Here is a 20,014-nt window from a genome sequence, read left to right on the forward strand (position 1 = left end):
AATAATGTCTATTCTCAATTTAATTTGCGTCTTCCAAGTATTTTCCAAAAGGAGGGACAATAAATTGTAACTTGTCACACATGAGCCACACAGTTTGTACCAAACAACCATATATTAAATATATATATATATATATATATATATCTTGCATATAAACTTTTTGTATTTAGTCGTATGATTAAGTGATATGCCTTTTTGATTTTGGTATAATCTAAAATAAAATGAATGTAGAAAAAATTTACACGACACAACAAATATAGTTTCGATATTTACTCAGAGGTATATTCAAAGTTTTAAAATGATAATTTCAATATTACGAAAAGATTGATCTAAGATATAACTTTTATCAATTTGACATATGGGTTTTTATCACAAAAAATTATTAAATTTTAGGTCCAGAATTAAGTATAATCTATTCAAATATTGTGCATATATACATAAAGTGCTACCCAAAGACGTGTCACGTAATTTTAGAAAGAAAAATAAAATAAAATTCTAACTTCACTTGGAGAGGTTCATCCAATCATCATTGCACTATATGATTATTCGTGTGAATTCACACATCATGATTTTTAGAGGAGATCGAAGCATGAGTTTATGTGAATTCAGTGACCACTGTATGTGCCTCTGTATTTACTCGAAATAATAAAATGTTTACTTTAAAAAAAAATATAAATATTATAATGAGAGTTTGAATTTAATAGAAAATACACATAATATACATATCTTCTTATTTCATGTTTGAAATACTAATATATCTCATAAAATATAATAATATACAAGTGATTTTTTATAGTGGGTGGGGCGTCATAAAATATATATATATATATATATATATATCCTACCTTTTCGTATTAGCTCTACCTCGTACTCAACAATTTTTTGTAGTGTGTACCATTCAAATTATGAAGGTATAACATTATGTAACGATGAGGAACGATACAATCTATTCAAATATTGTATCATTAAAACAATATAAATGCTACGATACATTATAAAATAATACATAACAATCATCTAAACAAAATTTTGAGTTACTAGTATCAAAGAAATTCACAAGTTGATTGTGTCTACTTCATGATTATGATGTATAACCCCTTTAAATCACTCAATACTTTTAAATTTTCAATTAGAATTTGGGTTACTTTCTCTTAGAACAGAAAGAAAACAATTTTTTTTTAATAGAGACAATATAAATTAGGTAACTTCAATGAATTTAAGTGGCGGAACATATCATTATAATAACAACAGGAGAATTATTTTATGTTTTCTCTTGAGTTTTTTTAAATTTATTTCAAAATCAGTAATTTTAGTTATAAAATTTTTGAAATTAGAAAAGTGATTTAAACCTATTTTCCAACTTTATTTTCAATTCAACTTCAAAAATTTCCCTAAAAGTAAAATATATTGAGAATCTTTGAAATAAACATAAACATCAAATTGTTGGCACTTGGCAAAAATCAATTGAAGACTTAGTTGAGAGTTTGAGACTGAACAGTCGAAACAATTAGACAAGTAATGGGCCATGTGAAAATCTATATCTATATATACAAATAGACAAAGTCCAAAACTCAAATGTAACAAATTGCAAAAATGATTTATTACGACACTTTACGATTTGAATAATGTATTGCTACTACGTTATTATTTATTGGGATAATGCATAAGTATCTATTCAATTTATGTCCAAAATCTCAGAGACACTCTTATACTATACTAAGGTCCTATTACCTCCTTGAACTTATTTTATTAATAACTTTTTACCCCTTTTCGGCATACGTGGCACTATCTTGTCGATCCAAAATGATTGACTTTTTTTTATCAAGCTAGTGTCACGTAGGCCGAAAAGGAATTAAAAAAACTGTATAAAATAAGTTCAGGGAGGTAATAAGACCTTAGTATAAAATAAGTGTGTCTCTGAAATTTCGGGCATAGATTCAGGGACACTTGTGGATTTTCCCTTATTTATTTGATTATGACTAGGGTGGATTTTTTTTTTTTGTATTATTTTCCGTTGAAAAAGTTATGAGTAATTAAAGACGATTTCATCGTATAAGGGATTTTATTTCTCGATTATAGATTTTTAGGTTCATTTATTTTACATAAGGCCTTGGTCAAAAGAAAAAAATCCAAATCACTTTTAATTTAAAAAAAAAAAAATTAAATTATTGAATGATTGATTGTAACTAATGGACGTGCAAGAAAATCAGTAAGCAAAATTAATTACGCGGTTTGAAAGTTTTAAAGAAAATTGATGAGATGTTTTGATAAATATATGATATATGAGAATAGAAAAAATATATATTGGTGTGTTTGGTTTGATAAAAATTTAGAAAATATTTCTCTAATGTTATATTGATATTGTTCTCCCCATCTTTCAATAACATGTATGTTCGATATGAAGAAAAGTAAAAAAAATATTTTTTTTAGAAAAATAAATGTATCTTTCACTTAGTATCGATACCAAATACACCCAATCTTCAACCACCTAACATCTCCTACCCTCCACTTCTCGAAATATTTATTTAAATTATGTGCCAATGCTTTTAGAACAATTTTATTATTTTACATTGCTTATCAAATACAAAAAGATAATGTAAGAAATTAATTCACTTTTTCTTGTAAAATATATTTTCCATCGAACACATCCATAGTGTTGGCTATACAAATTCAGCAAGAAATTCAATCAGCAGACTAGTCAAACTTTGAGATTGTGAATCGAGTTGATATTCATATTTGACCCAAAAAATACAGGTAAAATATGAATTAGTCAAATGAGTTGACCTTTTAACTTTTATTCACTCAAATTCATTATATCACTAGAGATAGTGTAATTTTTCTTCCTTTTTATGTTATTCTACGGAACTAATTATTATTCTCTATAATCAAAAAGCAAAATCTTTGACCTCCAAAAATATATAATTCAAATGTACATTTCTTTTGTTAATTATAATTACATTTTATTTATTTATTTAATTTTATATTGAATAATCAATAATAGTGTGAAATAAACAAATTATGTATTAGTATTGACATTGCTTAAAGTGCATTAAACATGTTTTAACCTATAATGCGAAATTTATTTATTTTGAAATTAAAAATATTTTCATCTTGTTATTACATAAATATATTTTATATTGAATAGTATAGGATTTTTTTTAATGATATAATAAACTAAATGAAGCATGTTCAACATTTTTCATCTAAAAAAAGAGTAAAATATCTTCTACATATTGAATTCTTAATTAAAGTACTATTTATTCATGAAAATATGGGTAAAATACTAATAGCATTTTATCCAACCCATTTGTTACCCAATCAATTTTTACCGATATCGAATATGGGCAAGTTGAATTATTATTTCACATATAGTTACTTAAAAATAATTTAATTACTTTTCATAGCTATAGTTAATAATTACAATTCATAGCTACATGTTATATGGAGGAGAGAGGTGAGTGAGACTGGGAGAGAGAGGAGAGAGTGGGAAAAGAGTGGGAGGAAGATGAATTGTATATGTATATCAATTAGGTAATTGTATATTATACATATGTATTTGTTATTATGGTGAATTATACATATACAAACGTGACTAATTATACAAACTCTCGAAGTCATCCATGTAATTAATGTATAATGTTGGTCGCGAGTGATAATTATAGCAAGCTATAGCTATGCCGAGTAATTAAGTAGTATAAGTTTGCTTAACCGCGTAATTTTCTCTTTTATGTTTACCCATTTTCAACCCACCCACATTTGATCCAACACATTCATTCGCCTTCAAAAATGTCCGAGTATTCGTTGAATTCTTCAAAAAATAATATATTTTGAAAAATCCGTCACGAAAGCAACATCAAAAGTGAAATTTCCTCACGGAATACTATTCTTTCAGCAGTAGAAAATCAAAATAGGATGCTTGAATACTATTATTGTTTCTTTAGGAAACACATATCTAATAGTTTCATATCTTATGTGAGTATTGTACTAATTTCACATAGATAATGAGTTTATTTTACATTTTTCTCAAACAAATATATATAACACGTATATCATTATTTAAATACCGTCTCACTTATATTGTAAATATATATTGACATATTCTCTAAGCACTTAGATTTAGATCGTGTGAGTACATCAAATAATTACTTACGAGATCTTATACATTTTTTCACATTTAAAAACGAGTTTGGTTAAAAGGAAAAAAAAACCACTCTTAAGCTAAAATTGGAATTAAGTATTGAGAAAATTAGGCGGGTAAACAAATTTATATTAGTTAATTAGTTAACAAGCTACAATTTAAATAAATTATAGTTCACAACTAACTTACAATCATAACTACGCATTCTACGTCTAGAATTTGTATGTCATGATCCAAATCCGGTCGCGACTGGCACCCACACTTTCCCTCCTATGTGAGCGAACCAACCAATCCAAACCTTAACATTTCAATATAATATCAACAGAAAGTAATGCGGAAGACTTAAACTCATTAAATAAAATCAATTCATTAACTTCTAAAATTCAACATCTATTATTCCCTCAAAATCTGGAAGTCATCATCACAAGAACATCTATAATCAAATTACTAAACTAAGAGTATTCTAAAGACTAAAACAAGTAAAAGCTAGTCCATGCCGGAACTTCAAGGCATCAAGACATGAGGAAGAAGATCCAGTCCAAGCTAGAAGCATTAGCTCACCCTGAAGATCCGATGTGACGAAGACTAGCTAGAGTTACGGTTGAGTTGAAGATGACGGCACGTTTGCTGCACTCCACAAATAAACAAGAAGAAAACATAAAAGTAGGGGGTCAGTACAAACACGGGTACTGAGTAGATATCATCGGTCAACTCAAAATAGAATCAATATATATCAAGTAATATCATAAAATCAACGATGATACTCAACATGTAGCATTTACAATTACCATAACCCTTGGTTACAACACCAAGCTCATCAATGAGGACTCACGCCTCCTCATCATACTCATTTGGGATTTAGGTTCATTAGATTAAGTATATTAACATCTTTCAAGATTCATTATCTTTATTCCTCTCGTGTCGGTACGTGACACTCCGCTCCTCATATACTATCCTGATGTCGGAACGTGACACTCCGATCCTCATATACTATCCTGGTACCGGAACGTGGCACCCGATCCATATTCTATCCTGGTGTCGGAACGTGACACTCCGATCCTCATATACTATCCTGGTACCGGAACGTGGCACCCGATCCATATTCTATCCTGGTGTCGGAACGTGGCACTCCGATCCTCATATACTATCCTGGTACCGGAACGTGGCACCCAATCCATATTCTATCCTGGTGTCGGAACGTGGCACTCCGATCCTCATATACTATCCTGGTACCGGAACGTGGCACCCGATCCCCTAATCTCCTTCTATCAATTCATCAAGCCTTCTTTCTTACCAAGGCATCGTCAATCTCATTATTTTAGTTCATCACGCTTTCTTTTATACCAAGGCCTCATCATTAACAAAGAGATTAGGATTTTTCAAGATTTGGGATTCAATAACTTCATCATGCTTATATAATCACAATTATATAATTACATTCATGCAAGCATACAATTAATCACATAGCAGGGTTTACAATATTATCAATACATATCATTCACTATTAAGAGTTTACTACGAATATCGTAAGAGAAACCATAACCTACCTCCACCGAAGGCTAGTGATCAAGCAAGAATTTCCCAAAGCCTTGTGTTTTCCTCTTCTCGTTCGATTCTCTCTCTATCGATTCTCCTTCTCTCTCTTTCTGTTCTTTTCTTTTTCTTATTCAAACCCACTTTCTTTTACCCTAATTAGCATCTAATTAAGAGTAAAAGATGACAATAATAACCCACAATTTAACTCAAGGTTACCTCTTTTATCCCCCAAGAAATTGAGTTATTAATATAAACCCACGAAATATATAATTATAGCAGGAATAGTCCAAAACGCCCCTTTAAAACTTAACCAGAAATCCGACTCCGACTGGGATTACGCAGCCTGTGACGGCCCGTCGCGCCTGCGACGGTCCGTCATGCAGGTTCGTTAGAGACTCGCTTTCCTTAAGGAGTCTGTGACGGCCCGTCGTACCTACGACGGTCCGTCCTGCACTTCCGTCACGACGTTCAGAGAATCGTTCCCTGTACCAAATTCTCAAGAGTTGAAGTGTTTTGAAACGGTGGATCACGACGGTTCGTCGTGCCTGTGACGGTCCGTCACAGAGTTCAGAGAGTCGATTTCAGCACCCAAATTTCAGAATTTCTAAGTGTTTTGGAACGAGACACCCTCGACGGTCCGTCGTGCCCATGACGGTCCGTCGTGGGTTCCGTCGTCTCAGCCTGTTTTTCCAGAAATAAAACCTGCTGCTCAAAACGACTAAACAGGTCGTTACATTGTATAACTCGGTTTCTAATTGTATAAATCCAACGTTGTATAATTCATAATTGTATAAATTCAAAATTTTCCAAATTTATAGATCCAAAATTTGTATATCCTTAACCTAACTTGTATATAGTTATCATATTGATACATTTATTTGTATAAATTCCAAAAAAAAAATTGAAATATATAAATACAAAATTTTGTATATATTTGTTCTGTTTCTACATTGGCAAACCAAACGGAAATACTACTAACAAATGAAATAATAACTATGAAATATAATTAAGCAAATAAATAGCAAAGACATTAAACTTAACAATTACAAAGAGATATTTATTTATATTCATATCCTAATAAACAATTACATTATAATCTCTAACTAATTTTGCTGAATGATACATACAAATATGATATTGATTTAGTATCAGTTAAGCGAAATTATCAATCTTAATGATACTAATACAATATATGATATTGATTTAGTATCAGTTAAACGAAAATTATCAACCTTAATAAATGTGGTATGAGTTGTAATATTTTTTTGTTGCTGATAAAATGAGTATTTTTTGAATTACTTTGGATTGAGGTGTGAACATGTAATTATTTTAGATTTTATGACACATTTATATAAAAAAAATTTGGCAAATGACATCAATCACATACTTTTAAGGTAAAATTATTATTTGTCACTTATAATTTTATATTACAGAATTTCCCTTAAACCGATTTAATAATATAAGCACTGATGCATTAATTTGATGCGCGAGATACATTAATTGTTAAATAAGATACATTACATTTTATACATGATATACACTAATATGATGTACATTTTATACACGACACATTAATCTGATGCGCAAGATACATTAATTTGATGCGTGAAAATGAAAGAATTTTGAAAATTTGTTACACTAATAGGGGAAAATAGTAATAAGAGAACTTAAAAGTGAAATTTCTGTCATTTTTTCTAGTTCTTTTTTACATGTATTAATAGCTAAACGTGGTGTTAATATCTATGTATTAGTTATACGTCTCAACAAGATGTATAACTAAATTTAATTTGACTACCAAACCCTCTGGCCGAACAACGAACAAAGGCACTTTTGAAAGACTACCTTTGTTGCAAATATCATTTTAAAACCTTTACTGTACACTCAGGGGCGTAGACATCACGTGTTCAATTTGACACCCTTCGTCGAAAAAATTTATTAGCTACGGTTGTGAGTGTATTAGAATGTCTGAGAAAGTGGAGAAAACAGGGGAAAGGACTCTGGCTGTTGTGACAAAAGCTGATAAAGCCCCTGAAGGGCTACTTGAGAAGGTAACCGCAGACGAAGTGATTATAGGGCTTGGCAATGTTTGTGTGAGGAAGATCAATGATAGACTTGCGGCCAATATTGCTGAACTCAACATCTGACTTCTGTGGCAGAAGCTCTGACGGCATTTATGCGCATTCTGAGTTCATCAAGTGGGGAGTTTGATGAAAAAGAAATGCACTCTGCAGCTAGAATTGTTGAAACCAATACTCTAATGAGCTGCATACCAAGAATTTTGATGAATTCTTGATGGAAGAGGTGATGGTTTTACAGGAATCAAAAGGGATTGGATTGCCAAACTTCCTTCCTCGAGGTGTTTTCCTCAATGTTTTGCAGAGAAATTGCTGCCTCTCCAGAGGATTTTGTAGGGAATTACTTAGAGTGAGTTGTTATCATAGTTTGAATGCATCATTGTGAGAACTATCCACAGCTTCACTCTCCTACTAGAAGAGCAGCCCAAAACTTGATTGCCAAGAAAAAGAAGTGAATCAGTCGACAGGGTAAGGGAAATTATCGGGATGGAAAAGCTCACTGATTACACCTGTAATCCAGACTATTTAACGACTTATAGTAAGTTCATGGAGATTATGAATGATCATGGGAATTGTTCCATGATAAACCTTGAAGGGGTAGGAGTAATCGACGTTGGTGCAGCAGGCTTTTGATTTGAAGATGATAGATAATGATGGCCTATTGGAAAATTGTGCTAATGGATTCTATGGCCTTACTCAGCATTCGAAACATGATTAACAAAGGAGATGGAAAACGAGATCATACAGGATGTGATGGCACTACATGGTGGTGGAATTGAAAGAATGCTTAATGAGTCGCCTGAGAAACGCAATAGGCTCAAAAAGAGTGTCAAGGAATCCAAAGATGGGCCAAGGATAATAATATTATACATGCAACAGGACAACAGAAATCCCTATTTGTCCCACACCGTTTGTGGAGGTTCTCTAATCTTTGTTTTAATTTTATTGTCTGCTGTTTTTGTGCATCTGGACTGCAAGACGACGTGAATGGGTCAAGGTTCACTCATTGGGTGGGCCAGGACCCAGGAAAGTCCCCGGGCCATCTCTGCAGAGATGCAGGTTCGGTAACGAACGAGCTTCACGGGCTCTAGGAGTTTAAGCCCATTGGGCTTGGGCTGAGACAAGGTGGAGCCTACAACTCCTGCTCGGGAGCGATATTGGCCAGTTCGACAGTGATTCACGTGGCCCACTGGGCTTAACTGAACGGGGCTTATGATCTTGCAGTCTTCTCCTTTTTTTGGCGCCTGCCTAGTGCATCACAAAAATGCTCTACTTTTCTAAAATTAATTTAATGATCAACAAGGCTAAAATATTTTGCAGTTGGATCAAAATATAAAACTATGATGAAAATTGGATTAAATTTTCTTCAACAATGATATAGATGATATTAATCCAGTAAGTCATAAACCGATGTTTTCAATCTCATTGGCTATCCATGCCATCCACATTCCTATCAAAATGTTTGAAATTGAATCTATTTGCTCTTTTTGTGTTCCTTAGCATAATCGTTAACTAAGGCTTCAACATCTTTCCAGAATAGGCCCTCAACTAGAACTCCATCTTCGGCAAACCTGCAAAAACATATCTCTCTCGTCAGAAGCAAGTCATTCAGTTTATGAAATCCCACATGTACTATATATTTTCCTCTTTCAAAAGGATGAGAGGGAGAAAGAGACCATTTTGTGACGCTCTTGGTAAATTCAACTTTTGGCCTCGCGGAAATGGACTTGGGATCAGCACTTTCTACTGTAAGTGTGTACATGTCGGAGAATCTAGGCAGCTTTGATGAGACAACCAAGCCAGTGCTGTTAAAAGATCCCTGTCATAAACAAACCAAAGCTCATTAAGTCTTATGTGAATCTGGAGCAATAAGACGGTACTCCCTTCATCACACTTCTAATTAGTGCTTGAAGAAAGGAATAAAGTACTCAAGTAACCATCCAACCCGTCCAAGTAAATATGAGTTGGATAATGATTTATTAAAAACGGGTCAAATATTGATCATGTCCATATAACGGCTGAAAATGGGTATTTAATGGGTTGGGTTTAGATTCACCCATTTACATGTGTGTTACTTGGCACTCCTGTCATTAGTTGTTGAGTCTAAAACAACACCACAATAAACCACCTTCTAACAAATAAACATATTTTTTATAGTATTGGAGACTTGTTCATACCCCATCACAAGGTAAAGAGACTCCTATTTGTAACACTTGTTCATACACCAACACAGGGCAAACGGACTCCTATTTATAGGTGCAAGTATTCTTCCATAGAATAAATAAATAAATACGCAATGATGTAATAAAGTTGTGAGAGGATGATATCTGAGTTGTTGGATAGACATTTGCTCTTTAGAGGGGTAAAGGTGGGTTGATCATGGAATAGCAATTTTTATAGAAGCTGTGGCCACATTACCATCATATGCAATTACTATTAACATTTTTTATATTAAAATGCATATTCTCCACCCCACACTAATTTTATATTAAAAATAAGTTCACCCATTGAAGGAGATTTTATGCATAATAAGTTCACTCATGGTGGAGAATGCACATTTCATAGTATAACATCATCAAGAAAGCAATCTAGAATCCAGTCATTGCCAGACAATTCACAGTGATCATGAAAAATTCTCCAACAAGAAAAAAAAAAAGGAGGAAGAAAGGCATGCACACGACTGAATTATAAGATTAGATTAGCTTATATATATATAACATGTGAATCCAAAAACTATAGTATAAAGCACAAACAAAGCATGCAAAAATTTCGAAAAAATTTAGTTGCCTGTGGTTAAGCAGCAGTTCATCACGGGCGTTTTCCAAAGAAATCCTTGGTCCTCTTCCTTATGCGCGTGAACAGAATAACCGCAGCAGCCAGGACCCATGGTGGGATATTACCACCAGTGATGTTCAACTTTTTGGCCCATTCTGGAGACTCTTTCATCACCATTACTATCAATAGGGTGATCACTGCAACACCAACCAATATCCTGGTAATAGGTTGGATCAACGAGTCCTATAAACAAAGACGAAAAACTATTAGAATCCATCTATGCATATAACAACCTATTTTGTGAAGAACCATGTAAAATATGGTCATTTTAGTGACAAGAACGCCTTGGTAAAGTCATTTTAGTGACAAGAATGCCTTGGTAAAGTCATTTTATGACATTTTCACATCTAGTTCAGCTTTCTTGGACTGAGAAATACAACTTGCTTATATAGAAAGGACAATTTGATCTCATTCACCATGAGTAGTTCCCTTCAGTTACCTTTCATGCTCTCATTGTTAGGGCCTCCCAATGTGGACCTTATTTATCTTAACATGGATACTAATATAAAGATAGGATTCATAGAAGAATTTATTTATCTTACGATAAGCTCTCCCTGTTTGCCAATTTTTGTTTTCAAATGAAAGCGCTCAGGAGAACCAGCAGTAACATAATTTGATATCCTTTCAACAGTTTCAGGGAAGTATTCAACAAGGTTCAAAGTTCACACTGCATTTCAAGAAAACCTCTTGCAAACAATTCAAGATATAACAGGGTAACTGCAGATCATGTTTCTACTGATGTTTACAGAACGATCAAATCGACACAAAGAGCACGGCTATTTTGATATTCCAATTTTCGACATTGAAATGCCAAACTGCAAAACTCAGCACATTAACCTTCCTCAACTAGGCAGTTTCTGCTTCCTTTCAGAGATACTCAGTGTCAGTTCTGATGTTAAAATTAAGTATTGTGAAGGCTCTGATCACAAAAAGCTCACCAAAAAAAAATGGAAATTGCCTGAGGAAGAGCTCTTTAAAAGAGAGAAAGAACTAGATGAAACCTTGAAAATATAAGCTTATCCATTCAAACGACCAATCAATGAACAACAATTGAGCCTTCTTTTCACACCGTTAATTCAAGTTTCAATCCTCAACTAATAACTCTTATCCAAAATTTACCAGTTGGAAAAAACGAAGTGCAAAATACAGGTAACTCCTACACCTGCTGCCAAATCCACTTCCTCCAAGAGACTCAAGATCTATCATCTGTATTTGTCTCCAAACTTAAATCGCCAAGAAACTGATGATACAATCTTTAGAGTTTAGTGTCAATCCCAAATGTTTTGCCCAAAAGTACATCATGTTTTTCCAAATTTCATCTTCTCCGTGTCGTTCATGCAATATTACCATATGTCTCAAAAGAGATAAGTTTTCCTAATTCATAGATCTTCAAAATTGGCCAAACTCTATCCTAGTTCACAGAGAGTTAAAGAGACACTTATGGTTTGGTAGGCTGCATAAGCGGAAAACGATACCAACATAAAATTCAGAAATCATAGAACCCTCGGTACATATTGCTTATTAAATATTTATTGCATGACAAATTATGGATTATAATCCTATATTCCTAGATAACTATCACGCTAACAAAATTATTACTAAGTGAATAAAAAACCTATCTGAATTGTATTATCAAGGGTGCGACTACTAGTCGTGGAATGATAACCAGGAGGTCAAAAAATACTAGTATGTGATTTCTTTCAGTCTATGGAAGACTTGATGCATAGAGTTACCCAGTATCTGTATTGGTGGGAGGCAGCAAGAACCAGGTGCGGGCAAGCTGTCCCTGACACCACTGCTAAAGAAATGTAGCTGAATTTCATCACATCCAACTCAAAGAATGGTGCAATAAAGTCCAAAAAGAAACAAATTATGGGACAACAGATACGGAGCACAAATAATAACAGTCCATATACTTAATTGGGAATTGTGTGAGATGATTGTACCTTAGGTTCTCCATCAATATGGATCTCCGATCCATCTCTATAGGTTAGAATCGATCGTCCGTTACGGGGATTGAATCTGATAGGAACACCTCGGCCAGTCTCCGGTTTGAATGCATAGACCGATTTGAACCCGTATTTGTCTAGAATATCACGAACCTCTAGCTGGTCTTGCTCAAATCCACCTAAGGACGACGTGAATTCGTCGATCGGACCCTTCCCTTGCTTATACAGATGGACCTTGATCTCCGGGACCTTGGTCTTAACAGACTTAGTCCGGGTTGACGGGATCGGGTCGGTTTTCGGGTTCGATAACAGTGGAGACATCTCATCGGCGCCGGTGGATGCTTCTTCGATCTCTACCATGATTGAGATCGTCGTTGAGTGGCCGGCGATGACAGAGAGGAAAAAGAAGGGAGAGAAGAGCCGCGGGGGGATGGGTGGGTGGGGGTGGAGGCGTCAATCTAAAAGCCTTTCTGAACCATCATATCGTTGCACATGCATTTATTTAATCATAGGTTCGGATTTGAGCTCGGGTTAGAAAAAAACTATGTTTCGAAAGTAGGAGGATATAATATAATATATATATAAAATTATCATATTATATAAAAAAAATTTAATATCATAATTTTGATATTATGAGATTTTTAATTTTTATTGATATTTGATATGATATTTAGAAATAATGTGCCAATATATCGAATTGCATACTAAAGTATATAGTTACGTAAATATCAAATATATATTATTAAAATATTAAAAACATACAACCTAGTATTCATATAAAGATTATTGAAATTTGACTACTTCATTTGATTGAAAAATCAATGTATTTGAATTGTAATTGCTTAGTAAAAGATGTTATTTGTATATTATTTTAGCACATATATTTCTATATATGTAATGTGTTAGTATGATACTACAATTGAGACTTTTTTTTAATTGTTGAAGTCATATCAAATCATACAGAATTAAATTGGTATGGTAATGCTATAATGTTTTAAAATCCAAATATCAAAATTACTCTATTAAAATTTTCAAATATCATACCATACCATATAATGTTTTAAAATCCAAATATCAAAATTACTCTATTACAATTTTCAAATACCATACCATGTCGAACCCTAGTTGAGAGTGTCACTCTCTAAATGGTCCCTAGAGCATGCGATTTGATTTAGTCGAGATCCAATACAGATTCATTTCACGAGAAAAATAAAATAAAATTACAGTTTAATAAGTGGTAATAAAATGTAAAAATTATACAAATTTCATATTGTTAAGAACTAATTACATCATAATCCTATCAAATTACAAAAATTCTATAAAATTTAAAATTTTTGGATACATCATTCAATGTTTTGATACAATACGTCTCGATATTGATACATCTCCCTCAATCTCGATTTTCAAACAACATCCAACAAATATAAAGGAATGGTACGAGTTTGACATCAAAAGACGTTGTCCAATTAAATCTCTTTCAACTCAAGTTTTCAAAAATCATCATCCATCAAATAAAAATAAATTGTGCAAGTTTGATATCAAACTACGTGTTCCTAAATGTTCAGATCCAATTAGGTCTCCCCCAACTCTAGTGTTCAAAAATCATCCATCGAATATAGAGAAGTTTTGTGGGTTTGATATTAAGAGACGTGTTCTTAAAGGTTCAAATCCAATTTGATCTCCCACAACTCTGATTTTCAAACAACATTCATCAAATATGAAAAAATCGTACAAATTCAACATAAAGAAATGTGTTTTTACTTAAGGTTCAGACCCAGTCACATTTCCTTCAAATCGTATTTCAACATAAATTATCATTTTGTCTAAAGTTAAAATATAATATTTAGTTATAAACTATGATGTTTTAAGCTCATGGATGTTGTTCATTGTTATTTTTTAAAAATAAAATCAAGCGTCTATATGAAATAAATGTACTAGTGGCAAGTAGCATTTTCCTTTTATTATTAATTTCTTCAAAAATAAAAATGAGCATTTACATTAAAGGTTGGATATATTAAATAATTTATACGTAAAAAATGCGTGAGTGATAAGAATTGTATAATTATTTCCACGTGCCGTACCTCATGGGTCAAGTACGCAAAAAAAATAATAGTATATGGTTAATAAAAAACTGAACTTATTTTTATCTATTCAAGTTTATTTATATTCGGACATTTAAATTAAAAAGGAAAAAAAGAAATGGTATGTACAGACTTATAGTAGATTGTTTACGAAGAATTCTCTGTTTGATTATAATATATAAGAATAATAAAAAAGAAAAAAAAATAGTGGAGGACAACACAACTAATAAAGAAAGTAAGAAACAATAACTAATACGGAAAATAAGAAATAATGTGATAATCTAAATATAGTCATCAATAAGTGATGGTGAAATAAAAAGACAACACTAAAAAGAGGATAAACCCCTCAAAAATCAAGATAATATTCTATACCTACTAAAATTTTATCCTGATATACGATCTTCACACCCTTTTATCTAATGTCATATCTTCGATAATCAGGAACAATTTCATGTCCTGCCTAATCACATCTTCCAATACTTTTTGGCTCTACCTCTACGTACCTCTCCTCGTACCCGCTATATCCAGCCCCTCACACCTCCTCACTTTTGCATCTGCACATCATATAGTTAATCTTATCTCATTTGGATACAAGAGGAAAAAATGACGGTATATTTGGCTTAATGGTAACAAAAAGGGTAAAACGTTATACTATGATTCAATAGTACATGTAACAATTCAATCTCACTACAAAACAATTTATTAGTCTCAACACAAAAATCAATGACAACAACAATATATTCAGTGTAGTCTCATAAGTGGAGTCTGAGTAGAAAAAAAATGGACATGAACATGTATATATAATATATAATTATATCAAGATGATGCAACATCTCTTCTGCTGAGCACTTTTTGTGGACTTTCATCTCTGCAATTCCTCAATTTTAATTAATTTAGAACATACTCATGGTGGCCTCCTCCTTTGTAATCCCTCTATTGTCCATGCAAAGAAATCCATTTTGCTACAACAATTTGGATGATGTTGCTACACAATATATGGTCCTGGAAAGAAAACCTAAAATTTGAGTTAGTGAAATATATGAACTACTTGAAGTTTAATATATAGACGCACTGTAACAAAAATAATTTTTAACAGTAATAAATATGTACACTAACAAAAAGTACTAAAACCTTTAGTGACAATTGTTCATTAAATTCACTGTCGTTATAGGCTTTAGGGAAATCCACTAAGAGTGTCACTAGTATAATTGCTTATAAAAAGATACATTTAGAGGTAATTAAGCTATTGTTGTTACTTAATTAATTGTTGCTAAAGATTATTTTTGGTGTAATGACGAGTGCATGTCCAATCCTCGTACTCTTAAAAATGTTGATGAGGGCGTGTTAGATCCTCCGAATACAGTGCAATTTCTTTGGGAGACTCTGACACGAAAGTTGCAGCATCTTTGAAAAGTACATGCACACTAAAGAATAGAAGAATGTACCTTAGAAATGATTCAACAAAATCCATTTTCCATGGAATTATGTCCAAGTCTGTTGAAACTAAAAGTGGAATCTAACCATCCTTCAGCCTCAGCTCTTTCAACATAAACTTTAAATTGTTTTTCAGCATCTGGTACATCTAAAGCCAAATCATCAAGTGATTCTGCAACTCTAGCAAAACCTTTTGTCATTTGATACATAGTTATAAGTCCCATACTAAAACATTCTTTGAGAAAACCCCACAACCTCTCACTTTTCTTCTCAATTATAATCACCAATGATTTCTTCACAACTTCATGATGAAAAAATGGCATGCCTAACTCCTTTATGCATCTATATGCTTCTTTTGCATCTCCTCCAGATTCAAATTCCTCCAATAATTTTCGTATTTTATCCTTAACATCTTCAATCGCCCATCCGTTTGTACTACTTCCACCACCACCCCAACACCTTAGTATTCTTTCACCAGATAATCTACCTTTTAGCAAAGATTTTGCCATTAGTACAACTTTGTTACCTATTGAATTCGGTTCGAAAAATTGACTACCAATCTCTTCCATGTGTTGTGGAGTTAAAACTTCATCTACTTCTGCTCTAGCCAAAAACATCGCTAAGTCCTCAACGACAATTGGAATGTCTAAAGCTGTATCGTCTGCTGCTTCTATTAGCATTACAAAGCCATTTACCACATCATCTGCCGGAAAACAAACAGATGATAACAGAACAGAAGCCATTTCTTTTTCTCTGTTTTTCCTGTCCATTGCTAAAGTGATTAACTTCTTAACGAATATGGCGTTTAGTTCTGCCAAACACGAACTGTTCTCCGACTCTAGAATCCTACTTACTTCTTCAATATCACCTGACAAAAAGTACTCCTGGATCATGGATTGAGCTTTCAGTTTGAACTCCTTCACTAGTTTTTCATCAATTTCTTGTTTTTCTAGTTGTGTCGAAAAAGACTTCAAAGATGAAATACACAACCAACCCTCTGACGCTCCCTTAGAAATTATTGACTGAAAAATCATCCTTGCATTTGGTATATCAAGTGACAAGTCGTCGATATTGTCAATAATCCTATTGAACCCTTTTGATAATTGACTTGAATTTATCAAGCCTTCTTCTGTAGTCTTCTTTAGTAAGTCCAAAAGTCGACTTTCGGCTTGTTGCTTTTCCATTGCCATGATAATAGCCCTCTTAACAATTTCATGATGGAAAAAACGCATATTCAAATCGTTAATGCACCTACACGCCTCATTCTTCTCTCCACTTACAACATACTCAATAAGCAAGTTGTTGATCTTGTCCTTCACACCTTCAACTGTCTTATTCTTACTTCCACCCCATCTACGCTCGATGATTTCAGCATGTAAAGGAGCTGAAAGGTAACTCTTTTCAGCTCTTTTTATAACCTCAATTCCCTTCGAATCTTTAGGTAGAGTAGAATTTGCTTTTGCTAAAAATGCAGGAGGAAGTATATCATCAACTACTGCTCTTGCAATGAACAACGCGAGAATGTCGATTGCATCTGGTATGTCTACAATGAAATCATCAGCAGATTCCAAGAGTTTGCTGAAACCTTTGTAGACTTGCTGTGGTTTAATAACTTCAGCATAAAGAGCAGATAACAAAACAGCCGCCATTTCTTTTTCTTTGTCATGTCTGTCCATAGCCATCGATACTAACTTTTTAATGAAGTAGAAATCATAACAAGACATCCCAAGTTCTCTTAATTCATTTGCTGTGGATGTTATATCATCATTCTGAAAATACTCTTCGACTAATATTATAGCCTTCTTTTTGTATTCCTCAAATGCTGCAACCATGTCTTTCGTACTTGTTCTCTCTGTATCCTGGAAAAAAGAAGGGTTAACTCAATTTGACGTGTCACTAAGCTTGAACCAAAAAGGTCTATTGTACGCAACCTTACCCTGCATTTCTGCAGGAGGCTGTTTCGACCTTTCAAATCCGTGACCTCCTAGTCACATGACAACAACTTTATCAGTTACGTCAAGGTTCATTTTCCTTCATGGAAAAAGTTGAAAAATGATAGCTAAAGTACCTCACTACTAGTGTAGTTTGGATCATTGGGGTCAATAGCATGGACATCATCGGTATCCATTAATCCGCCCCAAGTGCCTTTTCCCCCACAACCACCTGTATAATCATAAATATTATCCGAAGAGTCAGTTGAAAAAATTGATCAAAATACCATTAGTGAAAATCTACATATGTTCAGTTTCAGTGACATGACAAAGGAGCAAGAGAGTTCTATAATAAGAACAACAGCGGACGTGTTCAATCTTTATGTTCCTACGACTAAACTCATTGTACTTTGGAAATTATGCGTTCAGAGTCTAATATTTACTGGATTACAAGGTTTTAAATAGAAGTCCATGACGAGAAGTATAACTCAAGCCAATGTTACTTGTTTGTTTGTTATCCAATTTGTATTACTAAAATACTTAGAACAATAACTTTGCAGAAATAATAACCAACAAAGTTTAAAACATGTTCAAAATCAGAAATCAAAGCTAGTAAAGAACACATAATCTGCAACAAAAACATAAACAATATTGATAACAAGAAAATCGAGCTCAATGCATGCACAGATTGTTCTTAATGAAATTATTCCCTTCAAGTACAGTGAAGTACTTAATGTTAAAGGAATATATCCTTCCAGGATAGAATATTTTTATTCACCAGTGTATCGGTACCGAAAACAATGTTGTTAGCAAACCACTCAATAGAAGCAACGTACACTAGAAGTCTAGAAAGACTAGATTTATCGAAAATGTTACAAACTTTTGAAAAAGTCATAATCCTTAGGAGAAGTCGCAATCTTTTGGAAAAAATCATAACTCTTCAGAAAAGTCTTTTTAATTTACACCTTTCAAAACCTAGCATTTGATTACCATAGTTTAAACGCATTCATTTTCTATTCACACCTTTCAAAACCTAACATTCGTCTACCATAGTTTAAACGCGATGATCTGAATATTCCTTTCACAGGAAAATTCTCAAGCATGTAATACGGAATTCTGAAATTATCAACTAACCTTTCTTTGGACGACCATCTCGCGGAGAATGTGAGTTTTTCTTATGTTTAAGTGGACTTCCCCTATCTGAGCCATGTTTGCTGTGACGATCACCGGGAGACCTTGGAGACTTAGGGGATTTCGGTGATTTTGGAGATCGCGGTGATTTTGGTGATATCTGTAATGCAGATACTGTCAATGGATCTGCACTTTCTGAAGCTGATCGAAATTGTTCTTTATGTTCATTTGATAACTTTCCTGCTGTAATATCCATCTTCAAAAACAATAACGAAATATACTAATCCTGTTTGTTGGATATAGAAAATATCATATCATGAAACTTATATTCCCACACACACGTAGTTTGTGAATAAGTGATTGTCTGATAAACGAGACAGGAATATCCGTCTTTCTGCTTAATCAACTCCAATCAGCAGAAAGTTATGCAATGTTCCTCTTGATTCGATCAGTTGATTATAATTAGTGCTTCAAAGATCCTATAAAAAAAATTGATCGATAATTTGAACATAGTGTTACAAATTGTAGTACGATTGGCTATTTTCACTTCAGGACGTGACGTTATAGATAAGATCAAAATTATTTTTCGTAGAAAATAGTAAATGTACCTGAAACTGCAACAAAATAGATGTGCAATAGACAAAATTAGCTCAATTGAAGTATTAATTAAATCTACTATTTCAACTTTTTGATTAGAATAATTGTGTGTTTAGCTTAGAAATAGTCATTATGGGAACAGTTAGATAACAAATTAAGGAGATCTGATGAACACTTAATGGAGCGGAAATAGACAGAGATTACTAAGGTTGCGCCTTTTGAAACGGGAATTTATGGTTTACTAACTGTCATTATAACAGGAAAAAAAAAACATTATATTAATTTATTTATTTTTCGTTTTCAATTT

General features: G+C 33.1%; 2 protein-coding genes across 6 annotated transcripts; both read right to left on the minus strand.

Annotated features, from left to right (window-relative positions):
* Nucleotides 1-9,082: 9,082 nt before the first annotated feature.
* Nucleotides 9,083-13,084, minus strand: LOC101258553 (uncharacterized). Of its 2 annotated transcripts, XR_741236.4 has the most exons (4): nt 12,531-13,084; nt 10,537-10,767; nt 9,426-9,568; nt 9,083-9,320 (listed from the first exon to the last, which is right to left on the minus strand). XR_741236.4 is itself a non-coding variant. In XM_004237794.5 (2 exons), the coding sequence occupies exons 1-2, from the start codon at nt 12,891-12,893 to the stop codon at nt 10,558-10,560; spliced, it is 573 nt and encodes a 190-aa protein (XP_004237842.1). In that variant the 5' UTR covers nt 12,894-13,000; the 3' UTR covers nt 10,431-10,557. The 2 variants fall into 2 exon arrangements, 1 of the variants encoding a protein (XP_004237842.1); XM_004237794.5 differs by lacking the exons at nt 9,083-9,320; nt 9,426-9,568 and having other exon boundaries at nt 10,431-10,767; nt 12,531-13,000.
* Nucleotides 13,085-14,850: 1,766 nt separating this feature from the next.
* LOC101258853 (MA3 DOMAIN-CONTAINING TRANSLATION REGULATORY FACTOR 2) lies at nt 14,851-19,851 on the minus strand. 4 transcript variants are annotated; one of them, XR_011220859.1, is made up of 6 exons: nt 19,719-19,851; nt 19,114-19,589; nt 18,117-18,211; nt 16,060-17,907; nt 15,519-15,616; nt 14,851-15,168 (listed from the first exon to the last, which is right to left on the minus strand). XR_011220859.1 is itself a non-coding variant. In XM_019213506.3 (5 exons), the coding sequence occupies exons 2-4, from the start codon at nt 19,364-19,366 to the stop codon at nt 16,072-16,074; spliced, it is 2,184 nt and encodes a 727-aa protein (XP_019069051.1). In that variant the 5' UTR covers nt 19,367-19,589; nt 19,719-19,851; the 3' UTR covers nt 15,297-15,616; nt 16,060-16,071. The 4 variants fall into 4 exon arrangements, 2 of the variants coding, with proteins under 2 accessions (XP_019069051.1, XP_010320504.1); XR_011220858.1 differs by having other exon boundaries at nt 15,519-15,629; XM_019213506.3 differs by lacking the exon at nt 14,851-15,168 and having other exon boundaries at nt 15,297-15,616.
* Between the last annotated feature and the right edge of the window lie 163 nt (nt 19,852-20,014).

Source organism: Solanum lycopersicum, chromosome 4, assembly GCF_036512215.1.
Source record: "Solanum lycopersicum chromosome 4, SLM_r2.1".
Taxonomy (NCBI): domain Eukaryota; kingdom Viridiplantae; phylum Streptophyta; class Magnoliopsida; order Solanales; family Solanaceae; genus Solanum; species Solanum lycopersicum.

Coding starts and splice junctions, on each gene's coding strand:
- LOC101258553 (XM_004237794.5), bottom strand. CDS start 12,893: ATGGTAGAGATCGAAGAAGCATCCACCGGCGCCGATGAGATGTCTCCA. Junction 10,768..12,530: donor ATATTGATGGAGAACCTAAG/GTACAATCATCT, acceptor CTTTGTTTATAG/GACTCGTTGATCCAACCTAT.
- LOC101258853 (XM_019213506.3), bottom strand. CDS start 19,366: ATGGATATTACAGCAGGAAAGTTATCAAATGAACATAAAGAACAATTT. Junction 18,212..19,113: donor AGATGGTCGTCCAAAGAAAG/GTTAGTTGATAA, acceptor ATGATTATACAG/GTGGTTGTGGGGGAAAAGGC. Junction 17,908..18,116: donor CAAACTACACTAGTAGTGAG/GTACTTTAGCTA, acceptor TCTTTTTTCCAG/GATACAGAGAGAACAAGTAC.